Source organism: Populus euphratica, unplaced genomic scaffold (genome assembly GCF_000495115.2).
Source record: "Populus euphratica unplaced genomic scaffold, PopEup_1.0 scaffold403.1, whole genome shotgun sequence".
In the NCBI taxonomy this organism is placed as follows: Eukaryota; Viridiplantae; Streptophyta; class Magnoliopsida; order Malpighiales; family Salicaceae; genus Populus; species Populus euphratica.
In genome coordinates, this window is record NW_011500081.1 from 221,822 (window position 1) to 248,638 (window position 26,817).

At 34.2% G+C, this 26,817-nt stretch overlaps 4 protein-coding genes across 7 annotated transcripts in view; 2 read left to right on the forward strand and 2 right to left on the reverse strand.

Annotated features, from left to right (window-relative positions):
- Positions 1-3,127: 3,127 nt before the first annotated feature.
- LOC105108809 (SGNH hydrolase-type esterase superfamily protein) lies at positions 3,128-5,063 on the reverse strand. The gene is made up of 6 exons (XM_011003267.1): positions 4,731-5,063; positions 4,477-4,604; positions 4,214-4,340; positions 4,002-4,114; positions 3,637-3,886; positions 3,128-3,550 (listed from the first exon to the last, which is right to left on the reverse strand). The coding sequence occupies exons 1-6, from the start codon at positions 4,966-4,968 to the stop codon at positions 3,339-3,341; spliced, it is 1,068 nt and encodes a 355-aa protein (XP_011001569.1). The 5' UTR covers positions 4,969-5,063; the 3' UTR covers positions 3,128-3,338.
- A 3,769-nt stretch (positions 5,064-8,832) lies between these two features.
- On the forward strand, positions 8,833-14,383 carry LOC105108811 (alpha/beta-Hydrolases superfamily protein). 2 transcript variants are annotated; one of them, XM_011003273.1, is made up of 5 exons: positions 8,833-10,276; positions 10,871-10,929; positions 11,066-11,194; positions 11,755-11,890; positions 12,102-12,562. In XM_011003273.1, exons 1-5 carry the CDS (start codon positions 9,578-9,580, stop codon positions 12,225-12,227), a joined length of 1,149 nt encoding a protein of 382 aa, XP_011001575.1. In that variant the 5' UTR covers positions 8,833-9,577; the 3' UTR covers positions 12,228-12,562. The 2 variants fall into 2 exon arrangements, with proteins under 2 accessions (XP_011001575.1, XP_011001574.1); XM_011003272.1 differs by lacking the exon at positions 12,102-12,562 and adding an exon at positions 12,574-14,383 and having other exon boundaries at positions 8,838-10,276.
- On the reverse strand, positions 14,264-19,309 carry LOC105108810 (THO complex subunit 4C-like). 3 transcript variants are annotated; one of them, XM_011003271.1, is made up of 7 exons: positions 19,062-19,309; positions 17,944-18,194; positions 17,010-17,153; positions 16,858-16,926; positions 15,446-15,633; positions 14,867-14,917; positions 14,264-14,660 (listed from the first exon to the last, which is right to left on the reverse strand). In XM_011003271.1, the coding sequence occupies exons 2-7, from the start codon at positions 18,136-18,138 to the stop codon at positions 14,483-14,485; spliced, it is 825 nt and encodes a 274-aa protein (XP_011001573.1). In that variant the 5' UTR covers positions 18,139-18,194; positions 19,062-19,309; the 3' UTR covers positions 14,264-14,482. The 3 variants fall into 3 exon arrangements, with proteins under 3 accessions (XP_011001573.1, XP_011001571.1, XP_011001572.1); XM_011003269.1 differs by having other exon boundaries at positions 17,944-18,190; positions 19,058-19,309; XM_011003270.1 differs by having other exon boundaries at positions 17,944-18,193; positions 19,058-19,309.
- Positions 19,310-20,500: 1,191 nt separating this feature from the next.
- Positions 20,501-26,817, forward strand: part of LOC105108813 (protein TIC 40, chloroplastic-like) — a 7,916-nt gene continuing 1,599 nt past the window's right edge. The window contains exons 1-11 of the mRNA XM_011003274.1: positions 20,501-20,886; positions 21,047-21,143; positions 21,281-21,338; positions 21,429-21,446; positions 22,975-23,254; positions 23,570-23,676; positions 23,755-23,818; positions 24,896-24,974; positions 25,248-25,288; positions 25,796-25,841; positions 26,354-26,448. Coding sequence (XP_011001576.1) covers positions 20,664-20,886; positions 21,047-21,143; positions 21,281-21,338; positions 21,429-21,446; positions 22,975-23,254; positions 23,570-23,676; positions 23,755-23,818; positions 24,896-24,974; positions 25,248-25,288; positions 25,796-25,841; positions 26,354-26,448 — 1,108 coding nt within the window. The 5' untranslated portion in view covers positions 20,501-20,663. The remainder of the gene's footprint in view (positions 20,887-21,046; positions 21,144-21,280; positions 21,339-21,428; positions 21,447-22,974; positions 23,255-23,569; positions 23,677-23,754; positions 23,819-24,895; positions 24,975-25,247; positions 25,289-25,795; positions 25,842-26,353; positions 26,449-26,817) is intronic.

Consider the following 26,817-nt stretch of genomic DNA (forward strand, 5'->3'; position numbering starts at 1 on the left):
TCGGCATTCACTGATCAGCTTCCCAGGCAGTCTTGAATCAGACACTAAAGACTTCCTATTTAGTGACTTTGGCACTAGTCTTGTTATGTTTCCAAAATAAAATAGGTATTATCGGATCTTCCAATTAAAAAGATCTATCGATCTGAGACGACAATAGACGCTTGTTGGCATTCCAGCCTGCCTTCTCCTCCTCTTTTCACAATCTATCTTGAAGAGAATTTAGTACTTCTTGGTCGTGAACATCTGAAGAGGACCAACCGTACTTTGCTTTGAAACAGAAGAATTAGAATTAGACCTGTTCAACTAAAATGTGTATATAATCCGGGATCTTTCAATTGAGAAGATTTATCAACCTGAGACAAGAGAAGGTTCCAAACCCCTGACCGTCAACAGCTGTTTGAAGTCCTTGGTTGATCTTTTGGAAGATGACGGGTTTGTGTTTCTTCGGTTTGTTGGAGACAAAAATGATGGCTGGTTTGGTTTTTTCAGGTCTTTTACTTTAATTAACTGACCGAATCAAAATTAATTGGTTTCTATTCAATTTTTATTTTTAATTAAAAAAATTAGTTGAGATATATTTTTAAATGAAAACCGAAATTAAAATATTCATTTTTAGTGCCAAGTATATGTTTTCTATACTAGTTTATACATGACGACCACCATTGAGTGATAAAATCATTATCTGAAAAATAAAGATATATATATATATATATATATATATATATATATTTGAATTAAAAAAAATTCAAACCAAAGGTTTAAAAGTATGTTGTTCACTATGAGTTAATTGTGTCAATTTAAATCTATCACGAGACCATATTGTTTATTTAAAAAAAAAAACAAAACTATATCATTGGACAAAAAAATTATTTTAATAAAAGAAAATTAAAACATAATTGGAGTTTATCCCGAGAAGTCTCCCCTTAACCAATCAAATGACTTGGGACTGATTTGTTGTCTCAATAGGTTTAGCCTAACTTTCAATTTAGTTCAAGAGGAAACTCAAGTAAGCTCAGCATCTAATAGAGTGTTTAAAAGTATGTTGGTAGCTATTTAAAAAAATAAATTTAGCTTAGAAATGTATAAAAAAATTATTTTTGATATTAATATATCAAAATAATAAAAAATTAATTTTAAATAAAAAATCTAAAAAAATAATTTTAAGTAGGTTACATGAGGATGATAAGGGTGTTTGGGGAGCGTTTTAACCGGAATATTAGATTTTTTAGATTTTAAATTGTTTTAATATGTTATTATTAAAAATAAAAATAAATATTATTTTAATATATTTATAAATAAAAATCACTTTGCATGAATACACTGTCAAAGACACCCTTAATGAATAAAAAAGAAAAACGGTGCGTTCGGAAGAATACCAATCCCTAATTGCTTTCACTATAAATATACTATAATCTCTCCGCAGCCACTGAAATCCTAATTCCTCATCTTTCCCTGCAAGCGTCAGTATCATCTTTTTTCCTCTATCCTTTGTCTAATCTCTTTTTTGTTCATTTTCAATTTACTAAAGCATCTTAACTACGATTCTATATGATTCAACTCACGTTGTATCTCATAGAATACCAAATGGTGCAAAATCAACATGGTACTTATTGGACAAGCAGATCTCAAAATCCTCGTATGAATCCTGGCTTTTTCTCACGAATCCCGCTTTTTATTTTGAAATCCCCTCCCTACCCTTTTTCTTAATATGATTTTTTTTACCATTGTTCTTAATATGTGAAAGATTGAGAAGTTAGAGGTTTTTGGGTTTGATTGTTCTGTTTTTCACCACATTTCCCATTACCCTTTTGTTTACTTTCGTTGTTTTTATGATGTGGGAAAGATGGAGACTTTAGAGACTTGGGCATTGAAGATCTGCTTCTATTTTAATCAAATACCCTTTTGTTTAATTTGATTGATTTTATCATTTTTGTGGTATGATATTTGAAGATTGCTCAATGATGATTGATTTTGCTTTAACCACACTGAAAGAAGGAGACTTGAGAGATTTGGGGATTCTAAATAAATTTCCTTTTGTTTAACCCAAAGAAGTATACTGCTTGTTCTCTTTGATGGGTGCTTAGTGATTCTCTTTTCTATGAGAGTGGAGGTTGTCTTGCGATCTCTCTTCCATAGAGGAAAGAAGAAGGCTTCTGTCAAGGATTACAAACAAGTTTCTCTTTGGCTTGAACAAAAATAGGATTGCCCTTTCTCGAGCTCTCTCATGTGGACACCTTTGGCCTTTAACTAAGAGCAATCGATTCTTGTGATGTATATTTTGTTCCTCAACCAGTGAATTTATGAATATTATTTTTTAGTTTTTAAAATTATTTTTTAAAAACTTAAAAAAGTGTTGGGAGTATGAAGATTTTTTTTGTAATATTATTAAATTCAATTAAATGGTTTGTCCATTTGATTTCTTATTCAATTTAATGGATTTAAAAATAATTTTGATGAATAATAAAAATAATTTTTTAATATTAAAATGATATCAAATTAAATGATTTTAGTTACGCTGGAATCTGGATTATGAATTTAAAACATCGCTAGAGCAATTCGGCCTCCCTTGCTCTGGCCCAGCCACTGCTTTTGCCAGCCAAAGTTGCACTACTTGGTAGCTATATCCCCTCATATTTGATTTGGAATCTAATTTGGTCCTTAAATTTCTAATTGCTCTAAATTAACATAATTCAAACATATTTTTCACAAACTAGTGCCAACCGAATACTAGAGTTTTTCCCTGACATTGCGCGAGATTCCTATATTTTGCCACTCAACATAAATTATTAAATCTATTATTAAAGAAAATAGGAGGGCCAAATTAAAAAAAAAATAAGAAGAAAAGACATACTGGAAAAAAAGGGACAAAAATATTTGTCTTGGCCTTAAAATCCAATTTTCAATGTCTTGAATTTGACTCACGACTTTAATTATTATAAACTAATAATATTAAATTTTATTTTGCAAAATTAAGTAACATCTCCAAGCATCAAATTATTTCTTAGGTATCTTGAGGTTTTGAGGTTTTCATTTATAAATAGACAATATATAGTTTTGATATGCTAATAAAAAAATAATTTTGATATATTTTTAATTTAAAAATATTTTTATAAAAATATCATACTTTATTTACTATTCAAACAAATTTTTAATTGGAATTAGTTCTCAGAAGTACATTTTCTCACAATGGAAATAATTCGTACAAGCATTTGTATGGAATATAGTGTTTGTCTCTTCATCAAAAAAACGCAATATTGATAGATGGGTGAGCCCTTGTTCGCTTTACAGGGATTGCCGCAGCTCCATGGATTCAACTTTGGTGTTCTCAGAGGTAAAAATCAATGAGAAGGTGTTGGTGCCATAGATGGCGGGCCTGAGAACAGGGTGGAAAAGAACTTTTCTGCTAGTATTGCATTTGCTGCATCAGAAGGATGGAATGCATCCCAGAACACGTAGTCCTTCCGGTTGCTGCATAGTTTTGAGTTAGGCAAGCATAAACCACCTATGGTGGTATCCACGTTGCAGCATGAAGTGTTGGAGATCTTGAAGCCTGAAAAATAAAACAAGAATTGCTCAGGGAAGAGAGCTAGTTCAAGTATCTGTAGGATAAAATGATTAAAAGATGGTTGAACTTGCCATAAGCAGTGGGATTATCAATCAAGTCCAAAACATCTCCGTACGTATCTGCAAATGCTAGTTTTGCATTTGGGAATCGTTGGTTTAGAGTGGCGATCAGCTTCTTAACTCTGGAGTTGAATTCTAACACATACTCATTTACTCTCTTTAAGCATCGACCTGTCTTTGATTTCACCCTCTGAGAAGGAATGCAGCCAAGAGGGCCAAGCCCGTGAAAGACAACCTTTCTGGCACCCAGTTGGTATAGCATCTGGCATAATCAAGTTTCATGATGTATGGCTTATTGCTTAGATAATTGTTTTCAAAACCTACCAAAACCACAGGAAACATTTTAAGAAAAGAGAGTTAGAGAAGGTATTCTTTACCGAAAGCTGTTTGTCCAGTGTAGATATCAGGAGTTCCACAAACTCATCAGGTGTGTACTGCTGACCATCTGCTAAAAAGGGCTGTAAATAATTGTTGACATAGTCATTACTGCCTGCAAAGATAACCCCAAAGATAAATTGTCATCCCTGTTTTTTTTTCCTAGCAAAAGGAGCTGAATCACCAATACATTCAATTGTCAAAGCATGCCTACCAAGACCAATGAAGTACATGGCCTTATTGCAAAGTCTGTTGGCAGCATCTTCTCCTATTTTAGCCTTGATTGATTCCTTAGTCTTTTTAAAGCACTCTATCTGATCATCAAAGGACAATCTCTGAATCTGCAATACAGAAAATTAGCAAAAAAGAAAAAAAGGGGGGGTTAAATACAATACAAGTGTGGTTATGTTGCACTTAGAGTAAGCTGTCAAGAACTTCTAAGCAAAATAGATTCTTCTGCAGAGAAAACAAACATACAAAATATAATCCTGTTTCATTAAGAATTCCTGCTCCACCAGATGCATAATTAACCCCCGTAAGTAATGCATCATCATTCTTTGACAAAGAAAGGTAAGGTGGTGGTGAGGGAATTCCTAGTTTTGCAGCTTCAAATTCCACCAAGAAAAAAAGAAAAAGAAACAGCAAGAAAAAAAAAGTTAGTCCAACAAGCATTAATTCTTAGAACTCTGAGTTTTACATTTGATTTGTAAGATAATTAGTAGCAGCATTACAAATTATATCACCAATAGTCCTCCCATTTGTGAACCTTCCTGTTGCCTGTCCACCAGAAAAATCGATCCCATACCACGGATAATCAGATCTTGCAAGAGAATATTGAAGATACTTATTGTTTCCAACTTCTGTCAATGAGTCACCAAAAATATATGTGACAAGTGAAGCAGCTGATGCCAATGTTGTTGCCTTTGCTGCAAGAATGAAAGCAGCCAAAGCCAGTCCTAGTATTGCCATTGTCTGCCAATCTTCACTCGCTTGTGCTTGCTTCAGGAGTGGAGAATCATTGGCATGGATTTATACTGGGTTCAGTGCCATATCCACTGCCTGTTTAGTCATGCCCAGCTCCTCAAGTTTTCAGGTATTAGGTGATTAATTTCAAAATCATATATAGGTGATACTCTGTGCATAGAGGTCACATTTTAGTGAGTGCAACCTCTCAAGTTTTGGAAGGTTGGTGGCCTCTTCTAGCAGTTGGCCAACTCGTCTTACTGTGTCAGCAATATTAGTTTGGTTAGGTGTTTGCTCTAGGTAACAATGGCGTTGTTCACTGATTTACTCGACTAAACACTTCAAGAAACATCACAGGCATGATTACCTCCCTTTTTCATGCTAAATACAGTGGACTTTATAGAAAACTTGGGAATACGTTTTTCCCCTCTTGAATGAAATCAAGACCAGAACGTTGAAATGGGATGTCGAGTAGAGTGAGTAGGTCTTAGCAGTAGCTGAACAAATCTTCACAAAGAAGTGTCTCTGAGTTAAAAGCTGTCAAATAATTCTCAGAGTTTTGTCTACCCAAGGTGATGTTCAGCTTAAATGGGCAAAACTAGAATAGCCCATTGTTATACGTAGTTGAAAATAGTTGATGAAAAAGTTGCTCTTTTTTCCTGCTAGAATGGATTTTACTACTAAGCTGTATGATTTCTTGGGACAGTCGTTGTTAGTATAAAGAATGGTATATTTTAAAATTATTTAGATCTCCAATGATGTGTTAAACAAGCACGTTCTAACATTCATATATGGTTTTTAATCATTAGTTTTTAGATTTAATAACTTAAACATAATATTATTCCTAAAATTTGCTGCTTTCCATTTATGTTCTCATTCTTGTACATCAAGTTTGCTACATAAATTATTATTTTCTGAAATATTAGCCTTGCGTTGTTGTAAATATAGAATCCCAATGAGAGATCTAGACTCCCTAGTAGAAAAAAATAATATTCCTAACTTATAATGGAAATTTTTTAAGTTGTAGATAATTTTAATAAATAATATAAATTATATTTTAAAATCTTATATAAAAGTTTAAAATATTAAATTTAATTAGTTTTTTGATATAGTATTAAAATCTCGATAATTAAGTGGTTACGAATTTGAGTATTATCATTTATATTTATTTGATAAAAATTAAGTGTAAAGCAACATAAATCTACTAAATTTTTTTTACTTCAACAATGTATTATAAAATAATATAAATTATATTTTGATATCTTACTTTTTTAACAGATAGTATGTAATTCATATGTATTATATTTCAGTAACAATTTTAAATTATGCATATCCTAGAATATTAACAATTTTATATAATGCAATCTATGAAGCTTGTATCATCATCATCGTCATCATCACTTATGTTTTAAATTCTTGAATGGATTTCTCCACTTACAAATTAAATGGCAGCTGATGAAAAAACACAGATCTACTAGGTACGTATGAATATAAAACGAAGAGAATTACATGAATTTACAAACCCATACATGCCCTTCAAGGCTACACCCATAGTTAACAAGTCGACGTGTTATTTTTGTAAAACAACAATGGGTTCTAGAAACTCAATTGTAAGAAACCTAACTTTAACGGAAATGAATTCATCGGTGTCTTTTAACGGTCTGGATTCGGTAGTTGTTGAACTGTCCCCCTTTCTTGTATCTTCTCTTGTTTGTTGATTCATTTCTTGTTTTTATTTGCTTGTTTGTTTTTAGGCTAATAAACTAGGCATAATTTAATTTATTAAGATAGCCATAGAGGTTAAAGTATTTTTTATTTAAAAATATATTAAGATAATATTTTTTTTATTTTTTTAAATTTATTTTTAAATATAATACCACCACAAAAATAAACAAGTTTTATATTTCACTTGTGTCATGTAAAAAATTGGTTAAAAATTCAGTAGATGGTGAGAGAGTTAGAGCCGGACAACTGCAAATCTTCAAGGGATGGCATCCGGCTTCTTGAGCCTCTTGCCTTTTCCATATCTTTGCATTTATCTATATTATTTTGCTTTGGGACAATATGAAGACAGATTCTTGTTCCTTACACCAAACTAATTAAACTATATCCAATCACGGGAGATTGAGTGTATTAATCTGCATTAATTAAAATATTATATTTTTATTTTTTAAAATAATAAAATTAGATTTTTTTTTTTAGATTAACGTGGGTGTCCGGGCCAGCTTGCGTGTACCACGACTAATCCCACGGACCCTGAAGTTAACGACCATGTAAGCCTCTAGTGGCTATCATATGAGCAACCAAGGACTCGAATTTGAGACCACAAAGAGAGCAAACCCCTTAGTCTCAAGTCTTTACCACTTGGTCACCACCTAGATGATTAATAAAATTAGATTTTGATCGAATTATCGAATTGAATAATCATATTATTTAAATTTAATTAAACTAACTTTTATTTAGTTTTTTTAACCCAACGTAGCCTAATTGTAGTTCAATTAGGTCTTGAATCAAGAACAAACCAAATCTAATAATTGTGCTCTACATAAATAGAATGCGTGCAATGTCATTAAGGTTTGGAATAAAAACATGTGCATGGGCAAACCCTAGAAGGGAAGTTGCATGAATTTACCAAATTTTCTGGGATTGGAGCATATTCCTTCTTCAAGTACGAAGAAATGTTGTGATCGACAATCTGCATGCTGAATGGCTTTGGTAGGCTAATATTTAATTTTGGAGGGGAAGAGGAAAAATCATAATTTAATACTCTCCTCGTAGGTCAATCCAATGAAGAGATCATTGTTCTCACCAACAAGGAAACTAGGGCAATATTGCTCTTGATTTTGATTAAATTCTCATGGTCAGTTTGCCACATATATTGCTTTAATTTATACCAAATATATAAGATTTTAATTGATCACAGAATTTCCCTTTAATTACTGTTGATTTCCTGTGGGATTTAAACCTTGTCAAGTATAAATATGTCCACACGATGAAGAATTAATTACTGGTTATTGAATTAATTTCTAGCTCATGAAGATAATTAATCGCTCGAATTTATGTTTAAACTATACATCATTTCATCAAGTCAACTCAGCATAGTGGCTCTTGTGTTTGATCAACATCATGAATCCATTCAAATTAAGAATAATAAGGTCTAAAATCTTGAATTTTGTCTTCTAAGTCGGAAGCAATATTAATACTATTTTATAAAATTAAATTCATCTTGAAAATCTCTCTTACTTCCCATACCAACAAGAACAAGATAACATTCTCATATCACTCACTTTAATCAAGATTAATATTAAAAAAAGAAGAGAAAATCAAGTAATCCACACAATGAGACAACCAGGAGAATATATTCTCACCTAATGAAAGAAGATGGTCAAACATTATGTACTGTCTTTTTCTTAAATTTTCTTAATTATTTCATGTGTGTTGGTGTTGTAATTCGGGGTGATATGGTTTTTAAAAATAAAAAATATTTTAAAAAAATATATTAATTTTTTTAATAATAACACATTAAAATTATTAAAAAACACTGTAAAAACATCAATTTATGTAAACGATGAGCTGATTGTAATTGTCTTGCTATTATCAATAACATTTTCTGAGAATTCTTATGATACTCATTCTATAATCTATATTAACTGAACTTACAATATAGAAGAGAGAGAAAATCATATCAATTTCTCCAAAAAGTGATAATGATTTTCTTTTTTATTAAAAAAATATATTTTCAAATTTTTCTTTCTTGTTCTCTGTACTGTTTGAGTCAAGAGCACGAGTTCCTATTTTAATTTAATGACAAAATTGTATCCAAAAGGCATTATATTCCCCATTTTTACACCTATCCTAACATGCAATGAAGCTTTCTAGAAAATCTAATAGATTAATCTCTTTGCATCCTTCCTGTTGTTGTGCCAAAGCCTCAAGACAAGCACCCAGCATCTTCACAGTTCACAGTCTTTCATCATCCTTCGCCTTTAAGCAAATAATATATGAAAAATTCAATAGATAGCACAAAAGACAACACACAATTCACACCCACCCTCCTCCGCCCGCTTGAGCTTCCCACTCCACCATCCTCTTCCTTCTAGCATCCCTTCCTCCCTCCACTCTCTTCGCTCTCTATAAATTGGTATCCTACTGTTTTCACTGTCGTATATGGCTAACACTAAGCTTCCTTTTCATGTGGGCTTATATGATAAACATTCTTTCCAATGATTCTAAGCCTTTCCCACCTTCTCACTCTCTCTTCTTCTTGAAACTTTCCCCTCTCAAACACAACTTTCCTCCCCATTCCTCCTCCCTCTCTCTCCAAACTCTTCTCATAAATTCCAAGCAATTATCAGCCCCCCTCCCTCCCTGCACACACCCAATTATCTACCTCTCTCAATTATTTACCTCCCTCTCTCTCTCTGTGAGTGTCTCTGTACGTTGCAGCTATTTACCTTCAAAAAGCTCTTTCCTTTCTCTTCAAAACCTCTATCTCTCTAGTTTTTTTTTTCCAATTCCAAGATCACACCTTTCTCTTGAAAGCTCCAGTCTTTTCCAAATCTGTAGAAATCCCACTTCACAAATCCCTCTCCAAACCTAAAACCATTCGGAAAAGATGTCTCTCTGTTGTGGAGTAGAATGTGTAGTTATATTAGGCTTTGCGCGCTGGGTTTGGAAACGTTGCACATACATCAGTGGTAATGACAGTGCAAACTGGACATTAGCATCACCAGAAGAGTTTGAACCAATCCCTCGTATGTGCCGTTTAGTCCTTGCTGTCTACGAACCAGACCTTCACAACCCTCAATTCATTCCTCAACATGGTTTCCGAATAAACCCTGATTGGGTTATCAAACGTGTAACTTATGAACAAACACAAGGGCGGGCCCCTCCATACGTAATTTACACAGACCATGGAAATAAAGAGATTGTTTTGGCTGTTAGGGGATTGAATTTATACAAAGAAAGTGATTATAAAACGTTGTTAGATAATAGATTAGGAATGCAGATGTTTGATGGAGGTTTTGTGCATCATGGGTTGTTGAAGTCTGCTGTTTGGTTATTGAATGAAGAAGGGGAGACATTGAAGAGGTTGTGGGAGGAGAGTGGGGAAGAGTATGATATGGTTTTCGCTGGGCATTCTTTAGGGTCTGGTGTAGTGGCTTTGTTAACTGTTATAGTGGTTAATCATAGAGATAGGTTAGGTGGGATTCCTAGAGAGAAGATTAGGTGTTATGCTATGGCTCCGGCAAGGTGCATGTCTCTTAATTTGGCTGTTAAGTATGCTGATGTTATTCGCTCTGTTATCTTGCAGGTTAGTTTTGTCGATGGATTGTGTTATTTGGTTGTTTGGTATTTATTGATTTATTTGGTTCTGTGATTTTGTTTGACCTGTGATGCCAATGAAGGCTACTAGTTTTGACTGTCTTGTGTATTTTTCTCTGATGCTGATTGGTCAAAATTTTGATTTATGTTTAATTTTCTGATAAGATCTTTCGGGTTTGAATTTTTTTTTAAGGCAATTGTAGGACTTTGCAGTTAACTGTCGTTTAAAGAGGTGTTGGATGTTTCATTTTATCTGGTGCTTTCATATCTTAAATGCCTGGTTGCTGCCGAATCGAATTTATCTGTGTTTCGTATTGTATGATGGGCTGAATTTAGGACGTAATAAGTTGATGAATGGTGCAGTTAGTACCTTGCCTCCCAGCTAAATAAAATGAAACAAATCAACATTCTTTGAGTGTGTGCCATAATCAACCATATTTTTGTGAAAGTAATTAGGATGCCAGTACTAGATATTTCATGTTATTCTTTGAATCCGCGTTGTAATAATGTTGTAATTTGCTTAGATCACTCTATTTCAGTGTTAAAGGCACTACCTTGATGTAAACATATTGCTCTTATCCAGGATGATTTCTTACCAAGAACAGCTACTCCATTGGAAGACATCTTTAAGTCAATCTTCTGGTTGGTATTCTTATGTCCATGTCATTGTAGAGGCTATCTGTGCCTTTCATTTTGGATACAAATCCTCATCCTCGTAAACTTAGTGGAGTGAGTTCCTATTATTATCTCTTAAACGAGGTGTTGATCCTTTGTACAGCTTGCCCTGCTTGTTGCTTTTGGTTTGTTTGAGAGATACCTTCATTCCAGAAGGTAGAAAGCTCAGAGATTCAAGAAGATTTTATGCCCCTGGACGAATGTATCATATTGTAGAGAGAAGATTTTGCAGGTAACATGTTCAATTTATCAGCTCTGTTAACAAAATGCATTAGCCTACCATGGCCCTAAGCAGTATACAAAACTAGCAAATTTTTTATTGCAAAGCATTCACATGCATAATTTGCAATTTTGATCAAATTTATAGACCATATTTTGCTTTTGACATCCTCTTATTGCTAAAATAGGTATTACCTTTATAATCTATGATCTTCTATTATTGCTCATCCCTCCTTATTCTGTCTCTCTCAATAACAATCATACAAACCAACTGTTAGACGGTCTGCATCAAGATGCTCTTTTATTAACTTATAATCCATTCAGTTTCCCAATTATTGATTGTAAAATGATAAGAATGCAGTTTAATCATTCAGCTAACCAGCACCTTTTTTAAAAAAAGTGAACTTTTACCATCCTTGTGTTAAAATTGGGTTTGAAAATAACTACATTCTCCTTAATTTGGTGTTTGATTCATAGTAATTTCCTCTCTCCCTTGAGAACATTGATGGTATAATTCTCACTGAAAACACTCGTGCTTGTCCTGAAAATTTTTCCTTATTCTTGTTGCCACAGATGTGGGAGGTTTCCTCCAGAGGTCAGAACTGCCATTCCGGTAGATGGAAGGTTTGAACACATTGTCTTGTCATGTAATGCCACATCTGATCATGGAATTATTTGGATAGAAAGGGAATCAGAGAAAGCCTTGCAGGTAAGTCTTTTCCTTTTGATAGTATGTATATGTTTCATTTCATTTATAATCATCTAGCAAGTTAGAGCAGTAAAAGCTTGGTCTGTTCACTAGCGTTTTATAGAACAATATAAAATAAATAGTTTTACCTTTTAGTATCATACTGCAAAAGTTTTTCTACCTGGAATTAGCCATTTATCTGAGTACGTGCCCTCATTTTTCCCATTCAAAGATCATTTGGATCAAGCATTTGAACCATTTGGATTTGGTGATGTGTTTGGTCTTTCTTCCTTCCTCCCTACAGATACACATGCCAGCCCACGGCTTTTGCGTGCAACTTTGTATTAACTGCATATAATGTGTTTCTGCTTGATTTATTCAAATATGATATTTTGATACGTTTTTCTCCTTGGGGACAGGCGTCCCCCCACTCTCCTCATTTACACAAGTCAGGCATAGATGCTTCTTACCCCACAGGGCATTGACATTTCTAATCCCTGTTTCATCAGTCCAATTTAAATACTGCTATTCTGTAGTAGTTCTTTACATAAAATTGCTTCCCTTGAGATTTATAAGGGTAATTGTATCAGAACAAGTAACACCAGAGGGAGATATTTTTTTTCTTTTGCCCTTTAATTTCCAGGGCTCAACTTCTTTATTTGTTGAACATTTTACTGACGGTTAATGGTATTGATTTTCCACAGAAAATGAAGGAAATTGATTCTGGAACCATTACAACTCCTCCAAAAGTACAGAAATTGGAAAGGATGCAGACAGTTGAGCAAGAACACAGGGATGCATTGGAAAGAGCTGTCAGTTTAAATATTCCTCATGCTGTGACCACCCCAGATGTAGAACCCTTGAAGGATAACAGGACAGAGCCTTCACTGTCTGAAGGCATCCAGGCTTCACAATTCAAATCGATCTCTACTGGCACAAAGACTAACTGGGATGAAGTGGTTAAAAATCTTTTCAAGAAGAGCGAGTCAGGACACCTTGTTTTAAACAAAGTATCTGCTCCAACTCACAACATTTCTGGTGGCCAACCTTCATGAATACAATTTATTCTTTCATTCGACCTTTAGTAAGCTGAAAGTGTGTGTATATCTTGTGTACAACTCCTGCTAAGATGCCATACAACCCCTGGTTTGCAGCAATGGGAGAAGATGGGGAACCGGGGCGGAAATGCACCCCCACCCTTCGTCTTTATTGTTCTTTGGGTGCTTCTCTCGCTCAGAAGGGGTTTTTCATTGGATTTGTTCATGCTATTTGTCATTCTCAGATGCAAAATCTTGCCTAGAGTGCAAAAAAAGCCAAGGATGAAAAAGAAAGCCCTTGTGAAAACATTGCATCGGCTTTGAAATTGTATGCACATCCTTCCTAATGCTTGCTCATGTAAGGGCTTGTTAGTCGCGTTAAAGAATTCTAAAGTTCAATTTTTTGGAGCAAGACTGCAACCTGAATGAAGGGCAATTGTTTAAAGAATCGTACTGCTTGGGCATCAATGCTTAATATGGCGCACAATGTGGAGAAATTATCACATAAATTCTCATCCTACCAACGCTACTATGCTATGAAGTTGGAGGATGATGAACTAGTTTTGTTCATGGAAGTCTTAACCATGATTACACAAGTTCTTGGATTACTAAACAAGTTATCTATCATTCAATCTAGTAGATCTTCATAAGCACACATGTCTTGTCCAACATCCAATTAAATGAATGTTGAGGCATCGATGCTGGCATTGCTTTGAACTCATCTCTTCTTGTGTGTTAGCTTGTTTGATGTTTCATCAAAACACATACAGACACGAAGAAACTTTGGGGTTGTTTGGTATCATTTTCTTCATCTTTTTTGTTTTGTAATTCTGTTTCAAATTAGTAAAAGCAATGGTAATATTATTCAGAGATACAAGGAGTGATCCTTCCATTCTGTTCCGTCTTAATTCTCGATTGAACGGATGATACAACCCAAAACATCTGGCACCTTTTCTCTACCTGACTCCCAGAAATCCTACCTAGCGGCATCCCATCGCCTCATTTCTCGAGCACCAGTCTGACCTCCAAGCGTCAAATACTTGATCAGGACCGTTGGCGTACGGGACCTAATCACCGAAGACATACCAAAGACCAAAATTTCATATTTTGATTTCAATATTTTGGAAAAAAAAAAACAAACAAAATATCACATTCTTAAAAATACGCAAGTTTTTGGATTATGATTCTTGATTGAATATTACCATGTTTAATACCAAACACACCAATTCCAAAGAGATCAAGCTAGAAATGAAAAGTCCTTTCCTTGTTTCGATTTACAATCATTCTAACAAGTATGATGTATAATAATCCCATGTTAAATAAGGATGCGTCTAGCATGGTCATATTAGCCTCTTCATAACACTACATGCACCTACAATATATAGAGAATCCAGAAAATATGAAGGCTATTATGAGTTGGAAAGACAACCAACATTCTCTGTTACAAAAAGTTTCCAGGTTAGTGTTAAAAGATAGCGAGAAAAGGAACAACAGACATCACTACAAGTAACAAGTTTGTGGAACTAGCGACTATGAACACAAACTGATTATGTCTAGTTGGGAACAACTTTCGAAATTAAGTTTGCATGGCTTCAGCATGGTAACTTTCCAATTCCTTGTCCAGCTCATCTACTGACTTTTCAACAGGTTGCTTCTTCCCACGGCCTTGTCCAGAAGCACGACCACGGCCAGGAGCTTGACCACGGCCATTCCTCGTACCATTCCTTAGATCCCCACCTCCTCGACGACTCTGACTGTGCACACAGACAGCACATAATTTTTTTAAAAAAAGATATAAAATAAAAAAATAAAACCTCTGACATGACAAGAATAAGGGAAACAAGGGAGTTTTGTTCAACCTAACATTAAAACTACTAAACAAAGAACAGACAGAAACAAGAATGTTTAAGGAATTAAATCAACAAGCAAAACAGCCACATATGAAGGAGAAAAAGCTTACCCAGAACCACGATTATTTGCACCAGCACCTCTTCCACCACCTAGTCCAGGTCTGCATAATTTTCAAACTATCAATGGAAGTGTTCTGAAAATACAATTATCATCTTCAGGAAAAAGCTTCTAAGTAATGCTTTCCTTCACACCTTCAAACAGAAAACAGTGTTCAAGAGAGTGACATAATGTGAAAGATGCAGTCTTCATGTTAACCAAGACTCCAGCCAAACAGCCAGTAAACATGCATGAATAAAAAGCTAATTTTCTCATTGAAAGACCAAAGCTATTGATCCCTTCTTATTGAACAACAAAATCAGCCATAACTAAATTGTCAAAGGAAATCAAACTACAGCCCTGACAACAAGCAATGTGACCTCATGCAGTCTACAAACTCTTGCAAGCTTGGATTCCAGCTTCAAGCACAAAAGGAAAGCAAGTTATCCATGAAAAAGTTAAAAAGTTCTATAGCAAATGCAAAACATTTGATAGTTGACCAGAAAAGGTCCTAATAGAGTGACAGATTCAGATGAAGAATGCAACATCAAATCAAATAATGAGAACAAAGACAAGCCAAAAAACCACATACGTCGTAAAAACAGTTCTCTTCTTCTTTCCATTTGCTCCAGTAACATTCATTCGAGCTGAAATAGGCACCACTGGATTAGGACCCACAATCTCAATCTTCATGGGCTTTCCATCTAACAGAACATTGTTATACTTCTTAAGAGCAGCAAATGCATCGCTTCTTCTTGTATACATAACTTCAGCTGAGCCCTGTTACCAAGCTATAAACATTAGAAGTTTCCTATCCAGGGAGAACACTTAAAAACCAAAACAGTAAATGGCAAGTTTAAACAAAGCTATGACTAACAAACTTAAGACACATGAACCACAAGAGAGCTATAAATATCTATTTATTTATGAAAACAGCAGATGTTTTCCTGTAGCATGTTGGGTATTCATCTAATTTTTGGGACAAGTTCAAAAACCATTCCAACAAAAAATCTATGCAAATAATTCATGGGAGGCACTAGTAGCACAACAAAGGATACAAAAGAAACATGAAAAGCAGGCTCTTCACTGGACTAGTGTCATAGTTGCATGCAAAAATGTGAGTGACGAACCAATGGGCTGGGGTGAAAGGCATATACATCAAAGGAGATATTTTATAGTTAGCACCTAACCAAAAACTTAATAACGATATGCAGATAAGAAATTTTTTCCTTCTCTTTGCCAAGTCTTTGTTTAAGACCTAGAACTTTAATTCTGCAGACCTGACAGTTTGCAAGTCCAACTAACAGACCTGCCCAGGACATTAATGCCCACTAACCAATGGTTATGAATAATTTCAAGAGTACCCACACATAGGATACAGGCATCATTATCTTGGAGCACAATATGCAACAGTCAGCATACTTATGATTAAACAATCTAAGCCCTTCCATTGATTAAAAAACTTTCTTACATGGCTGGAAGAACTATCTTAATAACACTAAGAATGTGTTTGGCGAGGTATAATGGACTGCAATCATTACCCTTGCAACAATCATGGAGTTAACAAACCCCCCTCAGAAATTGGAGTAGTTGTTTCCCTTGTGTAGTGGGGAGTGATTGTTACTCCACTAGTATTCAATACCTTTTCTCCAGTTAATAATTTTTTCTCGTTTTTCGTTATAGATATTCTTTTCTCCCTCTTTCCATTGACAATAAAATGATTCACCCCTATTTTTCATCTCATAGCAAACACATCCAGATTTGAGATTTCATGATTTCACTAGATAATCACATGTCCTTGTAAATGCAGGCAAATGCAAGCAATTACTCTTCCTTGTGGTTAGCACATGATTAATGAAACCTCCCAGCCTTTAACATACAACTCATAATTATTAAATGATATAAAAACAAACTTCCAGACAGAATCAAATGATATTCAAGATCCAACCAACTGGTAGCAGCACTAACATAATTTAAATTCAGATATTAAGAAATTGAGCTTACACTAGAGCGACCATCTTTGTCATAGTGAACAGCATATCGTTTCAGGTCTCCAACCTCTGCGAAGAGCTCCTGAGTTTCCCAGAAAACTTATTTTAGAAAGCCAAAACATCACACAGAGCATCTATGATGAAAACATATAGCTTAAGTTGTACCCTTATGTCTTCGTTGGTCACCCCATAATCCAAGTTTGAAACATATAACTTGGTTCCAACTTCTACTCCTGTTATTCCAGCAGCTCTAATGCTATCCTTAAGCAAATCATGCTGCCAAGGCAAACTCCTAACTCTGCGAGAAGGCTGATGATATCAAATAGAACATGTCAGCTTATTTCCATAACAAGTTCACCATCTCCAATATCAATCTCAGTTGAGGAATTTCCCAAAAGATAAAAAGCAACTGCAGTTTAGTAAAAAGATCACGTAACCATGTCTCCAAACTTCAGGAGGTTGAATTAATAGATGGCAGATAGGAGTAAAGGATTCAACCCACTGTATGTGAAAACCAGTGCTATGATATAGGTGAGAGCTCCAGTTCTGAAGTTAAGCGAAGGAACTCCTTTGCAAAAACACCATGAACTAGGAGAGATGAGTTCTCGCACCGAAGAAATTCCACACATAACAGGAGGATCCATCATAATCTTTCCGTCTAAACAAGTCAAAAGCTAGAACTGTATAATTTGGATTATATAGAGGACTAATTGTTAACTGACATTATGCTACTGGTGCGAACTCCATTCCCAAATATTCACCTATGAAGCCCAGGATAAAATGCCAGGAAGTAGAATGATAACTGGATGAGGACCAGAAAAACTTCTGCACAAACTCACATCATATCAGATCTGTGGAAAATCCCCAGTATATAGACCCAATAACCCAAAAGTACAGCTAAATCCCAAGATAGTGATATAAATGCAACAAACAGTAATGCTTTAGTGGATGAGGCCAAGTGAGCTTCGCCATGAACAAATTAATATTAAGATCCACTGTATTTTGACTTTTAGCATAATAGAGATCCCTTCCATTTAGATTTCATAATCCTAGAAGGTTCTGAATCATATGCATATACCATCCACAGTTTTGAGCTTGCCTTAGCAATGGAGTATTTTGATGGCCAAGTATTCACTGAGAGAGGGCCTCTACGAACAGCCCCTGACATCCTTCCATTATTAAAGGACCTAACAGGTCCATGGCCACGTCCACGGCTGGCCCTACCTCGTCCTCTACCTCTCTCCCTGTTTTTCTTTATAATGTCATCAAGAGACATATCCACAGTTGCAGCCATTGAAATTGCAGCAGCAGCACAAACGTTTTTGAGAAAATGAGCAGTAAGAAACCTGCTATGTGAAGATGCAAAGGAAAAGACAATGCAATGGTCAGCATCAAAACATTGGCATAAGAAATAATACATGCTTAGCCAACATTCACCAACAGTCCCTTACAACCCAACTGTTAGAAAGACAAATTAACAATAGATATTGTTAATGTCTCCACCACACCAATAAGATTTTCAACAGAAACTATATATAAGCAAGCAAAAGTGTGCCAGATACTAAATATTGTAACTTTAACACTCAAGAGTAATAGAATTCGGTCTCGATCTCTGGAAAAAGTCACAAAAAACCCAACAATTTACCAAAATGCTCATTCAACAACATAAAACAAACAAATTTAACTAACATGCTGAAAGTCATATTTCTAATAGGAAAAGAAAGAAAAAAACAACTTTAAAACAAAAAAAAAACACAACTTTAAATAGTTATAAAATGAATTTCAGAAGTTCAAACACTCGGACTAAAACATTGACCATTCAAGAACAAACAAGAAACCCTTAAGTTCTGGTTTTTTGTTGTTCACTCCAATTTCTCGTCAATATACAAAGATTCCTCGTCGAGAAATATTAGATCCGAATCATGCGTGAAGCAACAAAATAAACCTCAATTGCCGCTATTACGGATGTAAGATTTAAAAAAAAAAATCACAAAATCCCACAGCTTCAAATCCCTAAACAAACAAACGGAGCCTCTGACATGAAAAGGAACAAAAACCCCCCAAAAAAAGCAGAAAATAAAAGAAAACTTTTAAGTCCCTTGAAGCATAAATCTACTGAAATCAATAACTCAGCCAACAAACACAAGTCAAGATCCTTGGAATATTCGAAACCCTAAAAACATAACACCGAGAGAAGAGGAGACGGTGAGTACCTCTAGAGAATTAAAGATCGGGGTGAGATCTGGAGAGAGGGAGGGAGAGAAACTGGGGATTCAAGGTTTAGACAGGGGATTTTTATCGAGGGTGAGATCCAGCGCTTTTTTCTAGGGATTTATTTTTGAGAGATCGAGGGATGGGTCTCGAGGAAGGCAGGGGCATTTATAGAGGGGAGAGACAGGGGAAGATTGGAGACCAAGTTTACGCGTTTAAGGCGTGGGGAGGGGGGGGCGCCTTTGCTTTCTCTCATGGGTTGTGACAGTTGTCCCTTATTTATATTGTTTTATATAGGCCATGGGCCTAGAATCTGTGCTGGTACAATGGACGAGGACTAGGCTTGATTTTTTTTTTTTTAAGTCCGCTAGGTAGCGTTTGTACAAGGATATGAATAATTTTTTAAAAAATGTTTTTTATTTAAAAAAATATAAAAATATTTTTATATTAAAATTATTAAAAAATATCAATGTTACAAAACACACCGAAACATAGTTTTAATCACAAAAACAAATGCAATGAAAACAAAACATTATATGTTTTTTGTTTTTTATTTAAAATAATAAAAAAATTCTTTCTAGAGTTATTGTATTAATATTTTTACTTTTTATTTTTTTCAATCAAACATTTTTTTTATATTGATATTAATTAAATACAACTTAGGTTATAATTTTGTAGTTTTCTTAAAATGCAAGAAATGAAACAAGAATCTATATATTTAGAAACTGTTTGGAAATGTGCTTTAACCTATATTTTCAAAAAATTTAAAATATTTTTGTTAAAATTTAATATGATTTACATGTTTTGGATTGTTTTGATGTGCTAATATTAAAAATAATTTTTTAAAAAATAAAAAAAATAATTAATATATATTTTAACATGAAAAGTTATTTAAAAAACAATAATTATTATACTGGCAAACATATTTTTATCCTTCTTATTATAAAAATAAATTTATCTTATATTTTTTTTTCAACAAAAAACATATACATCTCAATACACATTTGAAAAAACTCTATAATTTATATTTATAATGTATTTGTTGATGAAAAATATTTTTTAAAAATATTTTTTATTTAAAAATTAATTATTTTTTCATTGAAATTATAAAAATTATTAAAAATTAAAAATTTAATGGTTTTTAAAAATATTAAAAGTTTATTTGAAAGTGTAATTACGGTTATTTTTATAATGTTTTTCATTAATAAATGTATTAAAATAATATTTTTTTTCAATTATTTTTAATAATAATACATTAAAATAATCTAAAAATAAAAAAAATTAATTTAAAATAAAAAACAAATATAAATTTTTCAAATTTTTTCAAAACGAATTTTAAAAAACAAATATAAACAGCCTAAACAATAAAAGCTGACGCACTTTTAAACAATTTCTAGGTCTCGGTTTTGGATCAAACCAATTTAACTGGCCTGGGCTCAACCCAAACCGTGCCGGGTTTGACAAAATTAGCTTCATTTTCCCGTCCACTCTTGTCACTTCCTCTCGTCGTTGAAACCACACGGACCAGAGTGAAATCACTTCTGCCAATTTTTCATGCTCTAATTCTCTGGTTTAGGGTTTTAGAAATCAAAATCCAAACCCCGAAACATGGAAAACCCTAGATTGTCTATTCTCTCTTCTTCTTCGCCTAAATTAGTTATGGGATACCCAACTTCGCTCAAAAACCCTACCACCCCTAAATTCTCCATATCCACAACCAGACCCTCACTTCCTTTCTCTCACAGAACTTCCAAAACTGTCCCTCATTCTTCGAGAATTTCCATTTCTGCCCTTTCCCAATCTCATGGTCCCCGTAGAACCTCAAAAAATGGTAACTTTCAGCCCCTCAATTACTAATTAACATCAAAGTCTCTTCCTTTTGTGATTTTAATTGTAGGGTTATTTTTATTTTGCGTTAAAGTTTGTTTCTTTTAATGATTTTGGTTGTTGGGTTTTGCTAAGTTTGTGTTATAATGTGATACGGAAATCAGGGAGTGAATATTTTGCTAGCATTTCGTCATCAAGTGGACAACAGACGGCTTCTGTTGGAGTTAATCCACAGTCAGTTTCACCACCGCCTTCACAAATGTAATGAATTCTCTTTCTAGCATTTAGCATCTCAGATTTTTAGCTTGCTTTGCATTGGCTTACCCTTGTTATATTGGTGTTCTTTGTTTTTATGTGTGGATGGATGCTTATTTTGTTTCTTGATTGTGTGTTTGTAGAGGATCGCCACTGTTTTGGGTTGGAGTTGGTGTTGCGTTGTCAGCAATTTTTTCATGGGTGAGAATCACTGTTTTATATGTACTTTTATCCATTTGTTATTTTTTTCTTTTCTTTGTTGTATAACATTGTGTTTTATCAAATGTACAGGTGGCTACACGGTTAAAGGTGAGTTCTTATCTCCCGCAAGGTACAAATGTCTGTGTTTTGCTGAATTTTCTGGTCTTCTTGCTGAGCAACCATGCAATGGAATGATGCCGAGGATTTTTTTTTTATCGTATATTACTTGTCACCGTTTGATGTTGCATTTATGGAAAGAAATTCGTAGTAAGGAGCTTGTAAAATTTAAGGTGTGGAAATTGGTATGTCATTGACTCCTATTCCTTGTAGAGTTTTTTTTAATTTCCTAACTACCGATCAATTTGTGTGCTATAGAATTGGGATTTAGAGTCAAGTTTGGGGTTTAAAGGTTCCTAGTTCACTTAGGATCAGTTGTTGAGAGTTTCTGACTAATAATTTGTGTATATTTGGTGCAGTGATAGATGGCATAAGTATTTCCTTTTCCCATCCTTTTTCATTTTTCAGTTTCTTCCTCAAGGTCAGCGACAAATTCATGTCTCTGTCTCATATTAAATTTTCAGATGCTTCTTTCCTCATTCTGTTTTCTCTTAAAAGTCTGCCCTGTTTTCCCCTCAGTGTCCCTCTTAGCTTTAGTCCGTCCTACTATGTTTTTCCCTATTTCATACTTCTCGCAATTTTTTTTCCTTTTCACCTTTTTGTTTTGTTCAATCCATTAATTTGATGCTTGTACATTTCATTCCCCTAGTCTTTCAAGACAGCCTTCTACTGATCCATCAATGTAATTAAATTTTGTATGGTGTTTTGAAATTTAATGACATTTATTTTCCTTCTGTGAAAATTGATTTGTTTGGATTGAGGTCCTCTGCTCTATTCCTTCTCATTTCAACTCTATTGAAGGTTCATTTAAATTAAATTTTGTAGTTAGGGGGTTGATGCTTTCTTTTGTAGGTGGATAATTAGTACTTCAGATTTGTTCTAATTTCTCAACCCAGTGTTTTCTTCTAACTTGCCTTTGTCAATGATTTGCTCTAATTTGTAGTTTCAAATATTTTGAGTAATTAAATTTGACTTGATTCAATTTTCATGGATAAATGAAGCTTCTGGTGATTTAGTTTTTTTCTAGTACCTACGGCCTGCTATAGAAATCATGTGTCTCAGCTCCTAGAGGAGAGATGTTATAAAAATAACTGCATCTTATGGGATCTACTTTTTAAAAACCAGAGGATCTTTGACCTCAATGCGGGCATTTCCATTGAGACTAGTGGTATTTGACCTCAGTTAAAGGACCTTCACATTCTACCTTCGACCTCAATTCTACTAGTGGCATGCTTTACATTTGACCTTCACGTGTTCCTTTCTAAACTTCTTTCGCTTATTTCAAGACAACTGCTCCTTCCCTGTATACACAACATTTTGGCTTAGCATATATCATTTTCAGGAAAACAGTATGATCTTTGCAGCTCAATCAATTAACTTTGCAAATAATTTAACTAGTCATTCTAATCTATTTTGCATGCATCTTTATCAGTCCAAGTTTCACCTCTTTGTTTAGAGATATGTATAAACATTCCATATCTAACTTAACTTATTTCTTTATGCTCATCTTTTCTTTCAGAATTATGCCATGCAACAAGCTTTCAAATCTTTGACAGAGCAGATGAATGCACAAAATAACCAATTCAATCCCGCATTTTCTGCAAGGTCACCTTTTCCATTTTCTCCACCACCAGCATCACAGCCTGCAACCTCACCTTTTCAAGCTGCTTCTCAACCTGCAGTCACAGTAGATATTCCTGCCTCAAAAGTAGAAGCAGCTCCAGAAACTGATGCTAGAAAGGAAAAGGAAACTGATACTCTGGAGGAAAGAGAGATAAAGGAGGAGCCAAGGAAATTCGGTATGACAGAATCTTTGGTTGTGAGTCCTTATGCTGTTTAGGGGTTGCTATGTGGCTGATTGACGACTGATTATTGGTTACTGAGAAATATTGAATTTCCCTACTATTTTTATTTCCTTTCCTTCTTTTTTTTTCCTGTTCATGTTCCTCTATTTCCTTCTCTGTTTGCTCCACCCATGGACATCTATAACTTCAAAACTGAACATACCTTAAGAAATGCTAAACTTCTATTGCCCAATTTAGTATTGGGCACTTGTTTATAAGATTTTTAGAAATGTTCTCCATAAGAAAGTGTAATGCAGCTCCTACTTGCAGCTTTTGTGGATGTTTCTCCTGAAGAAACCTCGCTGAACACTCCTTTTTCAAGTGTTGAAGATGTCATCGATACAAGCTCATCCAAGGATGTTCAGTTTGCGAAGGAGGTAAGTCTTTATTGTTGAAACTTATCTCTATTCTATATTAAACTTTTTCAGATGTAATTATTTCAATACTATATGCAGTCCTCTCAAAATGGAGCTTCTTTTAAGCAGGGCCCAGGTGCTTCTGAGGGTTCTCAATCTAGTCGTAAGTAAAAAAGACAACTAAAACTACTCATTATCCTGTGATACACTACTTATCTTGCCATTTCTTCTTTGCAGTTCACATATGTTACTTTTATGTGTTCTTACTTTTTTTCTAATCATGAAGCCAGGAATTCATGGGCTTATGAAGTCAACTTGTAATATCTATTAGTGTTTTGATATTCTAGTTCTATTAGAGAATAATATAAATCATATCTTGATACCTCATCTAATAACTTAAGATTTTGGGTTAAATTGGTTATATGACATAATATTAGACCCTTGATGAACAAGCGGTTACGAGTTTGAATCTTACCATCTTTATTTATTTAATAAAAAAATTAAACACAAGGTTATGTAGGCATGTGCAAGTTTCAAGCCTAAACAGTTTTTACTTGAGGGTCATCAGAAATGTTTGCTATAAGAAAATAGGAGACTGGGTTGGATATTAGGCTAGCAGAAAACACAAAACTTAAAAGCATTTATGATGCGAAGATCAATATCCATTTTTAAAAGGAAATATGCAATTAATAAAAATCCTTAGCAGGTGGTGGTAGGATTTGAAAGCCTGTTTGAACATGTAGTGTGGCTATTCAAGATTAACCTCTTGGGAATTTCATTGTTTGTTTTAGTGCGCTGATGATTTTCAGTTGCATATAATGTAATTGCTTGCATTGCCATGGTATTGCTATATGCATGTGTATAGGGAATTGTCCATTCAGATCCAATAGTTTTGTAGAGAATCATCCATTTACACCAGCTGTATTAGCTCATCATGTCCTATTCTTGATAAGTGATATAATTGTTGTGTAGAGAATCATCCATTTACATCCAACTGTATTAGCTCATCATGTCACACTGCTCTTGATAAGTGATATGAATGAAGCAATTTCTCACTCAGAGCTGTATGCAGTTGTAGTTTAAGGATGATTTCAGGTGGGAACATGGAATAGCCTTTGACTTTTCCCACATGACACTGTGTGCTTGATTGCTATTTATGGCCTTAATTCCCATTCAGTATTCTCTGATATTAAAAAAAAAAAAAAAAAAGCTTTCTGAGTTGATATTTATTCATGGACAGAAAAGGCAGGATCTTTCTTATCCGTGGAAGCTTTGGAGAAAATGATGGACGATCCAACAGTGCAAAAGATGGTTTATCCGTAATATAGCTTCTTTTCCTCAAAACAAAATCATTTTGTGCTTTCCCTAGTGTTGTAAATTCATTGTGCTGCTGTTCCATTCTCCTAGAATTTCTTTATTTGCAATTAACTTCAGTGACCATGTTAGTTCTCTTCTTGCTCTTTTTTCATATAAACATATGCTGGGCCTTACTTTTTAGTTTGTCTGAATTACTTATGGTTAATTACCCTGTAAAATTAGATGCCCCATTTCATGTTTTCTTTTTACAGTTGATTCTTCTCATATCCTTGCAGGTATTTACCTGAGGAAATGAGGAACCCTACCACCTTCAAATGTAAGTCAAACCTTCATTGATGCATATTCTCTTGAGGAGGTTTACTTTGGATGTAGTATTTGAGAATGTTGTAAATATATTGCATCATAGACATGGTTTCTTGTTGTCTAGCATGGTATCAAAATCATCGGTGTTTAAGTGAATGCTTAAATATGTAGTGCACAATTTGTGTAGGTAGTGGGAATTCAAGTTCATTGCATGTCCTTTCTTTATGGATGTGATTTGCTATCATTATCAGGTCAATTATTTCGCATGTAATGTATTTTCAATTTAGATGTTTGCATAGCTTTTGTTTTTCTGAGGGGGGTGGGCGGGGATCTTGAGTTGGTTGTCTTCCTTCATGGCTCACTGCTATTTTGTTATTACTTTTGTTGATGCAACCAATAGCCTGGGTTTGTTTTTCCTATCCAAATGCAAAATTCATTAATTTTAGCAACTCTAGATTAAGTGTGAATATCTGTTGACACATTATGGTTTTCTGTGCTGTGCACTATGACTATGTAATAGGGATGCTGCAAAATCCACAATACCGACAACAATTGGAAGAAATGCTGTAAGCACTTGTTCCAGCTCTTTTGCAGTTAATTTTGTTTGATGATGCTTAATGTTGACAGCGTGTTTGACCTTGATGATATTTGAGTCTTATTTTTTGATTCTTTCGTAGTATATGAAAGCGTGGTGTGTTGATGAAATTTATGAATATATCATTAACCATTATGAGATGCTATTGTGCTAATCTCTGTTGTTTTCTCACTGATATTACAAATCATCTGGATTGGGGATTTCAATGCATCAGGTTTCTGAATGATATTTTAAAACCGTTTGCTTTATGCTTTGATATCAGAAATTTCTGCATGCATTCCCTTCACATCAAATATGTGTCAATAGTTTGTGTGGAGTTATTTGTCCAGTTGAATTGGATGTTCTGTTATTATAATTTTTTATTTTTTTTTTCTTAATGTTCAGCAAGGTGCTTTTCTACTGATAAGTTTTATTATAAGCATAGCCCAATGAAGAGCCAGTTTTTCATGGATCTAACTTCATTAGCTGTATTTTTTTTTCCAGAAATAATATGAGTGGAAGCAGTGAATGGGACAGCCGGATGGTGGATTCTTTAAAAAATTTTGATCTCAGCAGTCCTGAGGTTAAGCAGCAATTTGGTGAGTTTGGCATTGATTGTTTCTGCTATATGTTTCAACTTCCAAATGTTTATGATTATAATTTGAGAACATTAATTTATTGGATTGTTGCTTGCCTTCTTGCTACCATTCTTTTATTTCTTTACAAGGGATTTTATAAACTTGGTTGTTAAAGTCTTATGGCTGCTATGCTGGCATATTTAGGCTTGATCTGCTCAATTTGGCCCCGATACATTCTCTTAGCTTGATCTGCTCAATGAAGAGTGATTTAATGAATTTTTGATGTTCTCCAATAATTTCATAAATGATATCATAAACTTTTTCCAGGAATTTTTATTACTCTTTTCGCTCATTTTCTTTTTTCATCTCATCATTGTATCTTCTCTTTCC

What these genes read in the sequence shown, in the direction of transcription:
- LOC105108809 (XM_011003267.1), bottom strand. Translation starts at nt 4,968, where the DNA reads ATGGCAATACTAGGACTGGCTTTGGCTGCTTTCATTCTTGCAGCAAAG. An exon ending in GACTATTGGTGATATAATTT is followed by an intron (nt 4,605 to 4,730) that starts GTAATGCTGCTA and finishes TGGAATTTGAAG; the next exon opens with CTGCAAAACTAGGAATTCCC. An exon ending in TGATAATCCCACTGCTTATG is followed by an intron (nt 3,551 to 3,636) that starts GCAAGTTCAACC and finishes TTTATTTTTCAG; the next exon opens with GCTTCAAGATCTCCAACACT.
- LOC105108811 (XM_011003272.1), top strand. Translation starts at nt 9,578, where the DNA reads ATGTCTCTCTGTTGTGGAGTAGAATGTGTAGTTATATTAGGCTTTGCG. An exon ending in TTCGCTCTGTTATCTTGCAG is followed by an intron (nt 10,277 to 10,870) that starts GTTAGTTTTGTC and finishes GCTCTTATCCAG; the next exon opens with GATGATTTCTTACCAAGAAC. An exon ending in AATCAGAGAAAGCCTTGCAG is followed by an intron (nt 11,891 to 12,573) that starts GTAAGTCTTTTC and finishes GATTTTCCACAG; the next exon opens with AAAATGAAGGAAATTGATTC.
- LOC105108810 (XM_011003271.1), bottom strand. Translation starts at nt 18,138, where the DNA reads ATGGCTGCAACTGTGGATATGTCTCTTGATGACATTATAAAGAAAAAC. An exon ending in TGACCAACGAAGACATAAGG is followed by an intron (nt 16,927 to 17,009) that starts GTACAACTTAAG and finishes TGGGAAACTCAG; the next exon opens with GAGCTCTTCGCAGAGGTTGG. An exon ending in GCAAATAATCGTGGTTCTGG is followed by an intron (nt 14,661 to 14,866) that starts GTAAGCTTTTTC and finishes CTGTGTGCACAG; the next exon opens with TCAGAGTCGTCGAGGAGGTG.